This window comes from Zosterops lateralis (genome assembly GCF_965231275.1).
Source record: "Zosterops lateralis genome assembly, chromosome: 1".
Taxonomy (NCBI): Eukaryota; Metazoa; Chordata; class Aves; order Passeriformes; family Zosteropidae; genus Zosterops; species Zosterops lateralis.
Genome location: NC_139762.1, coordinates 139765711 through 139775963, shown reverse-complemented (window position 1 = coordinate 139775963; position 10253 = coordinate 139765711). Strand labels below are relative to the sequence as shown.

General features: G+C 41.7%; 1 protein-coding gene across 1 annotated transcript in view; it reads right to left on the bottom strand.

Moving 5' to 3' along the window:
* Positions 1-1859: 1859 nt before the first annotated feature.
* Positions 1860-10253, bottom strand: part of NDRG1 (N-myc downstream regulated 1) — a 39512-nt gene continuing 31118 nt past the window's right edge. Inside the window, exons 10-16 of the mRNA XM_083868156.1 lie at positions 9618-9721; positions 9170-9226; positions 8348-8399; positions 7541-7588; positions 5977-6012; positions 4601-4652; positions 1860-3879 (exon numbers count right to left, since the gene is read on the bottom strand). Of these exons, the coding sequence (XP_083724282.1) occupies positions 3614-3879; positions 4601-4652; positions 5977-6012; positions 7541-7588; positions 8348-8399; positions 9170-9226; positions 9618-9721 (615 nt within the window). The 3' untranslated portion in view covers positions 1860-3613. The remainder of the gene's footprint in view (positions 3880-4600; positions 4653-5976; positions 6013-7540; positions 7589-8347; positions 8400-9169; positions 9227-9617; positions 9722-10253) is intronic.

Below are 10253 nucleotides of genomic sequence, written 5' to 3'. Positions count from 1 at the left end.
AAAAATAAGCAGCTTTGCTATAAACAGTTTTCACTCCAGCTCAGTCCATCACTCACTCACATGACATTAATCATGAACCTCGAAAACACATCTGGGTTAAAGTTTCCAGCTGTTCAGTCAATAGAGATTTTTAAAGAGGAAAGCAGCAGCATCCTTCGGGACAGAAGTCCTGCTGCCATGACATGGTATTGGCACATCCACTCCCACTCCCCTTCTGCAAAGACAGGGAGGGAAAGATAGCATGAAGTTTAGCCAGATTTTTATACAGTAGATGTCGAGGCCCAGGCAGAGGTGGAAATAATTTGGATTTCAGCAATGACATCCTTTCCATTAGTGGTTTTGAAGAGTACTACTGCAGCAAAGTTTAGGCATTTGAGATGCACTAATGCTATCAGGAAGCCTCATGGTCCCTGGGAGCTCATCCTGTTTTCTTTCTTTATAGCCCCAAAAGCACTACGAGGTGCAAATTGGTTATTTTCTGGAAACCTCTTGTTACCTAATCAGAATTTCCTCTATGCCACAGTAGCTCCTTGCTCCCTGGTGGCCATTCACACTTGGAAAAAAGTGAAACCCCAGCTCCTGTTTTGCAGGTTAATGACTCTACAACATGCAGGCTAATTTTGTCTCCAACACTAATGCAGAAATCAGCTTTTACATGTCTAGGAAGGGTTTTTATAAAAATTCCTAATAAATCTGCAAGCCACTTGCATCTCTTCAGTTACAATACAAACTAAAGATGCCAGGAGACCAGTACTGCAGGGAAAGAGGAGTCATAACTCCTTGTAAAAGGTAAGACACCACTCCTCTGTGCTGCCCTCCACCTTTTATGCACAGGAACACAGCGTTCTTTGCCAAATGAACACTCCTGGTTGCAAAGCTGACATTTATAGTGATCCTAGCAACTCCTTGCAGCTCAGAAGTGCTCGCAGATCCCTTTGTGCTGCAATAAGGCTTGGATGCATTCCTCCCCATTAAACCAAAATAAACTGCCTAGGCTTGACAGGCACACCACAGCGTCCTTGTGGAAGGAATGATTAGCCATTCCCAGAAAAACTCAGCAAAGAACGTAACTTTGCCCTTCTTTTGTAAGATGAGCTGGCACAGGCTCCTCCCGTTTTCACTGGCACTGGCTGTCAAGCCCTTTGCTGGTATCAGTCCAGTCCTGACTGCTGAATCATCACATCTAGTAGAGCCTTGGCTCAGACATGACAAATATTTGCTTTTGCATCTTCAAACACAGGATTTTTTTGAGACACAGGAGGAATGAGCAGCCCAAAATAGTCCCAGCAAAGTCATCAAAGCGCCTGTCCCTAGAAACTCCAGTATGTTAAGTAAGTCACTAGGTTAATCTTTGCTTTCCTGAAGTTACATTCTTGTAAGAACTCCAAAAAGAATCACCTTTAGAAAATCCAAGTGGCATCTGCAATTTCAGTCAGGAGGCCTGAATAATGCCAGCTGTTCATGGGGAACTCACATCAATGGATCCAAAGACCAGAAAGGATGCATGGGACAAATGTGGCACCAACCCCAGTGAGGAAGTTATGCCCCAGATCTGTGCACTAGACAGTATTTTATCCAGGGAGAAAAAAGCTCAAACAGCAAATAGTATTCTGTATTATGGCTCTATATTTTTCTATATTTCTATATCCTTTAGTACTAAAATAGTCAGCAACTAGGCTGAAGTGTGTGGTGTTTTCCTAGAACAGTACGCTGGAGGAGGGAAATCTCTGAGCACAAAAGTAGGGAATGACAGATCCGAGCAAAATCAAAAAAACTTCATTGATACAAAGGGATGACAAGAATATGTTTCAACTGAAAAAGATTACTGTACTCCTGGTAAAATACAAAGACACCAGACATTGCAAAGTTACAAATTTATTTGTTTTGAAATAAATACAAATACTTCATTAAGAAACTTTTCTTGATAGACTTTACACAATAGCTTTATTCTTTCTGGAAATTGTCTGTTCTTCCCACAAAATGTTATGGATATTCTACACAAGAGCTGAGGTTAGTCAATATAAAGGAACCTAGATGGTGTTCTTCTGAACAAGCAATCCCAAAGTATTAACATTTGCTATTTAACTGCTCAGCATTTGAGCTTTTTGTCTGTGTGAGGACTGCACTTCAGCAGGTATGCACTGGAGATCCTGTCCCACTACTTATGGAAGGACAAACTTAAGAACACCCAACTGTGACATTCTGAGTGGCAGGAAGGTATCAAGCCACTAGCTTCAAAGAAAGCAACCCAAGGAGGCTATGCAAAGATGCAGAACCAGCAGATCATGACATTTACAAAGTCATTAGACACTGTATTCCAGAGATACAGTGTTGCTGCTCCACCACTTCGTGGAATATACACTTTTCAGCACCAGTGAGATCTCATCAGTTTCAAATGTAGTAATTAGTGGCAGTTGAATGTACAGTATCTAATTACATGTCCACCTCACAGTCATTCATCTCTCCTGACAAAGAACAGCTGGATCTGTCTTTGCTTACAGAATTCCAAATTTATCACAATTGTGCTGGACACAAAAACAAAACCAAAACAAAACAAAAACAAAACAACCCCCCCCCCAAAAAAAAACCCAAAACAAAACAAAAACAAAAACAAAAACAAACAAACAAAAAAAACAACAAAACAAACAAAAAAAACAAACAAAAAACACAACCGAAAAAAAAAAAAAAAAAAAAAAAACAAAAACAAAAAAAAATTGAGCTGCAAAGATAAGAAGCTTTCTGAAGGAAATATCAAGCTGTTTCTGCTTAGTTGGCATGTACAGCTATCCTACTTGTTAAAACTATACCAGCTTCTGCAGTTTGGTAAACCCTTTGGCCCAAGTTCCCAAACAGGAAATCCTACCTTGCTTACCAAATTTAAATCCTGTCCTCATTTGGCTAAGCAAGTTTTAGGGTCTAGGAGGGGGGAAGGAAAGGAAGACTGGAACTAAATTTCAAAAAAGTGAAATGAAAAACCTTAAAAGATTTAGTTCATCTCAAAGTCACATTAAAATTGCCTATTTTAGTAGTATATTATTGTACATAGGAAAACAGGCTTGAATACTAATGAATTAGAAGGCCTATAAATGCACAATACATTAACTTTTCTATCATTTGAAGTCAAGCTATATACAATGAATTCAACTCCAGCTTCAACATGAGGCCATAACACATTTGTTTCATTTCCTTTTCCTAAAGTCATCCTTAGAAGTTATTTCTTTCTCCCCCGGCTTTGAAATTCATCTCAAATTGTGCCAGTTTACTTCAAGAGAATCAGAGATAAAGGGGCCTGTAACAGCTTTGATTTTAAAGGAGGGCATTGAGCAATTCTGGTTTGACTCTGAAGTGTTTACAACCACATCAGCTTTTGGCAAGTATCCTTTAGAATTTGGCATCCACTGAAGGAGGGCACAATAGCAGCAGCTGTCTGAGATACAAGAGTAATGATAGAGCAAATGAGATGCTTCTTTTCTTTGGTCCCTCTCAGACCCCAGTGAACAGAGTTCATCCTACAGAACAGCTAGAGATTAATACCAGTTATGTTTTTGTGATACACAGGGGGCATCCATTCCTTTTCCACACTGTGACCAGTTTAAAAACCTCCCACAGCCACCTAACAGGACACTTCCATGGACTTGGGGCTCGATTGTTCAGCGTTGCTGGCTGAGTTGGGCGTCAGCTCGATCCGCGTGTCCGTGAGCGAGCGGTTCCTGGAGCCCTCCCCGGTGTGGGATCGGCTCCTCGTGCCCTCCCCGGTGTGGGAGCGGCTCCTGGTGCCTTCCCCGGTGTGGGAGCGGCTCCTCTGTCCTTCCAAGGAGGTCACACTGGAGCCGGAGGCAGTGCGGGACCTCATCAGCCTGGTCATGCTGGCAGAGGGCACTGCAAGGAGAGCCTTTCATTAACACCTCGCTGCACGGGCTTGGAAGGAGCCCTTCCCCTTCCCATCAGCCTTAACCACCCCTGGAGGAGCCCTCATGGTTGAACAGGTACTTTTCAGGGTACCTTCACATGCAGAAGTACCTCTGCTGCCCAGGCACGTGGTCAAGGAGGCCAAATTACTACTGTGGGTTTAGTGGCCAGGGCTGAGTGACTCAAAAAACTTTAGGGCACATTGCTGTGGCTGCAAGGATCCAGAGGGAAAAATCAAGAGACTCATCAGCCTTTCCATTCCTTTCCAGTATTCAACCTTTGCTGGCAGCCCAGGCTCATAGTGCATTCTCACAGCAGCTATGTGAAAAATAAACAGCCACAACTTAAAGAAGTCTCTGAGCCAAATGAGGTTTTAAATGTTGCATGCATTAGATGAACCACATCCTTTGATGCCAGGAGGGGACACTATCACAAATAGCCACCTTAAAAACATTGAGATAAAGTAGAAGAGGTATTTGTGAGTATAAGCTGTTTACAAAGCTCTCTATTATTTAATAACCTCACTTGGTCTGAAAACCCTTTGCCCAGATACAGCATGTATTTTATTTCCCCTTGCAAATGCATATCCAAAAGGCAAAAGGTGACACATCTGGGATCAGAGACTCTGGGTGCCTAGATGCCCAATTAGCTTTGGGAGCAAGATCAGCCATTCAATAAAATCAATACTTACTGTATCCCATTCCCTGAACAAAGTATTTGAAAGCTTCAGCAAGCTTGGCAGGCTGCAAAAGAGACAGAGTTATCGTAGGCAGTGCTCAGTAGGTTATATTACAATGTTAAGACTCCAAAGGTGCCCTATCTTAACAGTGACATATTAAATATTCTCTGGGTTCTACTGGAAACTTCATTTATAAGAAAATTCCACCATTCCCCTCCCTAGTCATCTCCCCATTGTTTTAGAAAATGGATACATGCATTTGAGATCCAGAAAGACACAAGTGGTCTCAACCTGGCTCAAAACTTGACTTGTGCAATTACTGAGGTAGGTGAACCAAAGTAAAACAACTGGCCTCACAAAATGTACAAGGTAGCTCATACAAGACTGGCAATTGAGTAATTCCTAATCAGTAGAGAACAAATTCAGCTATTCACAGCTGACAGCTATGTTTCTAGGGCAAGAAATCTCACCAGGAATACACAAGACAACTGCCTACAATTGATATTCTTGCCATCAGGCACTCCCTGTTTTTCTCCTCTGCTAACAGTGGCCTCATAAGCTTCACAGTCCCTATTATTTCACATGAAAATATTTTTTGCATAATTCTCTGAACCACTGCAGAGAATGAACTCTCTACAACAGAAGCAATGTACATACTACCATGTAGCTTTAAAAAAAGCCTTTTCCCAATTCCCACTGTTGCAGCGTACACTACCTGTACAAGGACATCAGCTGCAGGCAGTTACAAATTTAGCTTTTCCTGAAGTTCATTAATTTCACCAGTTTATATTGCTTAGAAATCTGTTTAAGTGTTAGATCACATTCCAAAACTGATTTACAAATCAGCTCTTTTAGTGAGGCAACACAAAGGCGTAGGTAAATTTTAACTTTGCCAGCCTGGCTCTATTAGCAGCTTGGAAGTTATGCCTAAACGTGTTTTAGAAACTCCAGTTCATGCACAGTCAAGCTGAGCCACTGTATGCAATAACCTAGCATTGTTATTTCCTGCCTCCCACTTTCCTGGTGTATACTATAAATAGTCCAAGTAAGAATATTGTTAAAATGTCAGTGGCTCAAGCCTTAATCCGCATTATTTTACTAAATAGGCATAAAATAATACCTCTGCATTCCCACCTCAGTTCTTTACTTGGTTAAGACTCTATTAGCGAAAATAATATCCCCTCCCAATTTTAATTTTGCACTTCATTGCTCTTTAAAGGAAAAAAAGAAAGCTCAGATGACCAACTGACATCATTATTCATGAAATCATAACCATCCTTTTGGCTGACATTTGGGAACAGCAAGAACCCTACAGGGAAACACCCATTTGCTGCAGTCTGACACTCTGCAGAATGTGACTAGTGGGATTTCCACCAGCCAAATCCTACCTGAGAAACTTGGGGGAGCCCACCACAGTCAGCCATCTGAAAGAGGATGAGAACAGCCAGTTAGCCTAATGCCAGAGGAACTCACTTATGCTCAGGGTATATTGAAATGACCTTTTCAGCTATCTGGCAGAAAAAACACTTCCTTTTTGTTCTGTGAGTAACATCCACATGGATGAAAGTACCAAAGCAAGCTGTTAAATGTTTGTGGTTTTCTGGGGTGCAGTCGTAGCTTTCACAATGTGTCCTGATGCTCAGGGAAAGCATCAGCTGGAGCTACAAGTGCTTTTTGCTGTGCAGCAATTGCCAGTTTCTTAGAAACCAACTTATTAGTCCTGGTTGCAAGTTCAGCACTGAATTACAATAATATGACTCTGTATTGACCTGGATGACAAACAGGGTAGAGAAAACAAACACTTAAAGCTCAGAGGTGAGAGGGAAAAGCTAATCTGCTGAGATTGCTGATGGCAAGCATCAGCCTGACTTGCCAATGGAAGCAGGGAAAGCCAAATGAGAAAAGCTATCTTGAGTGCATGAAATGTTTTTGGAGCGTTTCATTTTTCCTGCCACTCCACCCCTCAAAGTCAACCCAACAAAAACAGTCCTGTTCCAAGGAACACTACAAGCTGAAAACAGCAGAGTTGTAAATTACAGGAAACCCCAAATCCTATCTAGGATTAGTTAGCAGCAAAACAGGCCTGCAGCAGGATATCCCTGGACTGAGCAAAGGCTGGCCACTGATACAAGGTCTGAGACAGTGTCAGAAACTTTTTTAGGGTGTCTGACACACCCACATTACACGGCAGCACTGTAACTCCTCAATGTTAGGAGGAAAAAAAAAAAAAAATCTTTATTATAGTTTTCTGACTAGTTCACTAGTCACTAAAGTTCACTAAAGAGAGACGAAGTAGAAGCTCTCAGCAAAGCATGACCAAACTTGTTTCAATGTTTCCATGCTGTTGCTTCATCAGTAACAAGCTAGAGATTGCACTCATACTCTGAATGCCAAATATCAGCCACAGCCTTTGCATGATGTTCAGCTGTTTGTAAGCGCATTTTATCAGTTTTTCTAGAAAATAGAAGTAAAATGTCCTGGACTGTACCCTCACAAAAGGCAGGTTGACCAAACTGTGGCTGATAGATTAGCTGTTGATCCACCTGACACTACTGCTGCGAGGCAAGCACAGGAACAGAATGAACTGGTTTGCACTCCTACTCTGTTCACAGGTTTTCAAACCTTTCAAAATATCTCAAGATCAGCTTTGCCAGCTTTAGTCAAATTCATTATGGGTATGTGAAATACTGAACATTTCAACTCTCATCCCTACTGTTCTAAAATAGAGGAGCTGAGAAATTCCCTGCTGTTAATTCTGACAAGAAGCCCCTAGTCCTGTTTATCCCATTAAAATACTCTCACCCTGAAGGAACTGTCTTTTAAAATCAGAACTGGATTCTCACTGCATTATTGGTATTGCAACACATCACTCTAGTTCTGCTTTTTCTGCTAATCCAACTGGCTTTATGTGAGAGGAATGTTTATTTTGAAAAGTACAGTTTTTGTTATTACCTTCAGAAGTGTGGTCCTTGTTGGGTCCAGCTTTGAGTTGCATTCAACCTATAGAAAAGAATAGCAGCATAAGGCATTGCACACAATTTTTTACAAAATCCATACAAAAACAGATCCAACACCTTTTTGCTGGCTTAATACAGAATAAACTGAACATCTTATGATTCTGTGTGAAGACTCTCTGTATATATATATATATATATACATCTTTAATCCCAAGTAAGTCAGCTCACATTTTTTAACTGCATTTTTTCCATGTAAAAACCCACAGTTGAGAACTGGAGACATTTTTTCATCTGTTTCTGGGACTTCAATGGCAACAAGTGTTGTTTATCTTGTGATTTGGGGTCATCTGGTAGCATCCCAAGTGGTGAGCAGCCACGTGGCCACGGGCCAGCAGGCTGGGCATGCCCATTAAGGCACAACATTTGAAGTCATCCAGTCATCTGGGGAGAATTATAATGGTCAAAAAAGAAGCTCTTCAGTTCCAGAGTGACCCAGGGCACAGCTCCAGCACCACACAGCAAGTTAAAATACCAGCAGCAGATTCCTCTTCCAAAGGAAAATATTTGCGGTTCACTGGAACTGCTGTGGTGATTGTTCCTAACATGGTAGCTATTAAATAATAGTGCACAGGCAGAGGGGACAAACAGCACGGAATTAATGGCAGCTCTCCTGTGGTCTGGAAGAGGAGAGCCACTGGGCTGGACTGATAGCCAGCAGGGCTGCTGTGTGGCAGGGCTCTCACAGCCCCTTGGCTCCCCCACCCACCCTCAGCAGGATGGCAAAGATGACTCAGGTACCCACCACAGCATCCACTGCTGGGGAGCTGTCACCCACCACCAGGAGGACAGGACACCTGCAAAGAAACACACATGAGTGGTGTCACCTCTGCCACCCAGCCCAGACCTGCATACTGTGTCTCTGGAAGGGTGAGACAGAAATGATTTGGTCTGTATTCCAGACACCTTAAAGATACATCAAATCCTTTATTAGCTGCAGATCTACTGACATGCTCTGATTCCTTGCCTGAGAACCTGTTCTTTTCCCCAGCTGGCAGCAAATCAGCCCTTGCCAGGGCTCTTATGCTTTCCTTGCTTTGTAAGAAATTGAATGTGGGCATCAGCATCAGTCTCATGCCTACCAGCCCCCAGGCCCATGAGCTCCAACTTTTGGATCTGTCCATCCAATTCCAAGCAGACTGTCAGAGGAACAGAGTCTCCTGAGCTAAGAAGGACTTGACAACTTATGTTGCACAGCCGCAGCATAATCAAAAGGCAGATCTGACAGTCACTCATTCTCATACCTGCTCTATTTTCCTGAAACTTTTTGTTGCTTGGTTGGTTTTCTCAATGGTTTTAGGCTGGGTTTTTTTGCTTGCATAAGCACAGCTCAAGGGCCTTCAGAGTTATAGTCTCCATTAACTATAACATATTTCTGCATGAATCTAAATACATTAACTTTTCAAGCACTTTGTAAGTACTTGAAAAGTACATCCAAGTTTTTTCGGATGCACAATGACAGGAACTACTTAACTTTCAATTTCATTATGTTTGCCAGGTCTGAAGAGAGGAGTTCCTCCTAATGGCAATCCCTGACTTGCAGTAAGCTCTCAAATAAAATACTTACTGAAGGGTGACAACATTCACTCCAGGAACAGGGCGCTCAATCTCTAGGTCTCGCCGACTAAAAAAACAATGGAGAGGACAAAGGTCTTTGATACACTGGAATATTATAGATACTTCTATATTCTTCTAGTTTAGAGAAAGCACAGACACTCACATGCTAATTTAACTAATTTAATCTGCCATATGGTATGGCCTCCATAACTGACACAGAACCACATTTAGACTGAAGGATCAATGTCATAGTTCAGTCCCAGTGTGGAACCTTTCACCCCACAAATGCACAAGGTCCTTCTCCAATAAGTAAACCATCTGAGGTCCCTAAAGGCACTATTAAGCAGAACTTCATACTGGGGGAACACATGTAATCCCACCACACAAGAAATACTCTCTCTAAAGAGCTGGACAGCCTCTTAAAAGTTTCCAGTTAGAAATCAGGTAAATGTATTTACCTGTTGTAAGAGTTGACAAAGAGATGAAGGTTGGTTTGATTCATATCATTAATGATATGCTGACGGTAAGTATGGATCAGGTCATGGTTGCTGTGAATCTCTTCCTAAAGTGGAGACAGAATTGTTCAGAACAGGGGCTATTTCCTGAAAGGATCTGAAGACATGGCACAGTAGTTGTGTATCAGACTTGCATCTGCACAACAGGAGTGCACACTGAGGGAAGGGACAGCTTTCAGCACCCAGTGAAGTCACCCAGAATTTATATTAGTTTCTGATTGCAGTACCACAATTTTCACTTTAAAGCTCAAGTATGCTGTTATATTAAAATCTCACAATTGCAAAACATGTTGTAGAGTGCAGATGGTTACAGTCAGACAAGTGTGAGGTTTTGAAACAAATAAAAAGAAGAAGATTCAGAGTAAGAAGCCTAATAAAATGTTTCCAGGGTAAAGCAGATGTTGAAAGCTTACAAACATGTAATGTGGAACTCAACTTCACAATAGTAAATAACTAAGCTTTGAGGACTTCCATCACAAACATTCTCAAACAGTTGGGTTCTAAAGTCTTTATAGATTAGTTCCTTGTTCTGCTGGAATGGAGTTTTCCGTTGCATTTACTAACAATTTCAAGCACAGC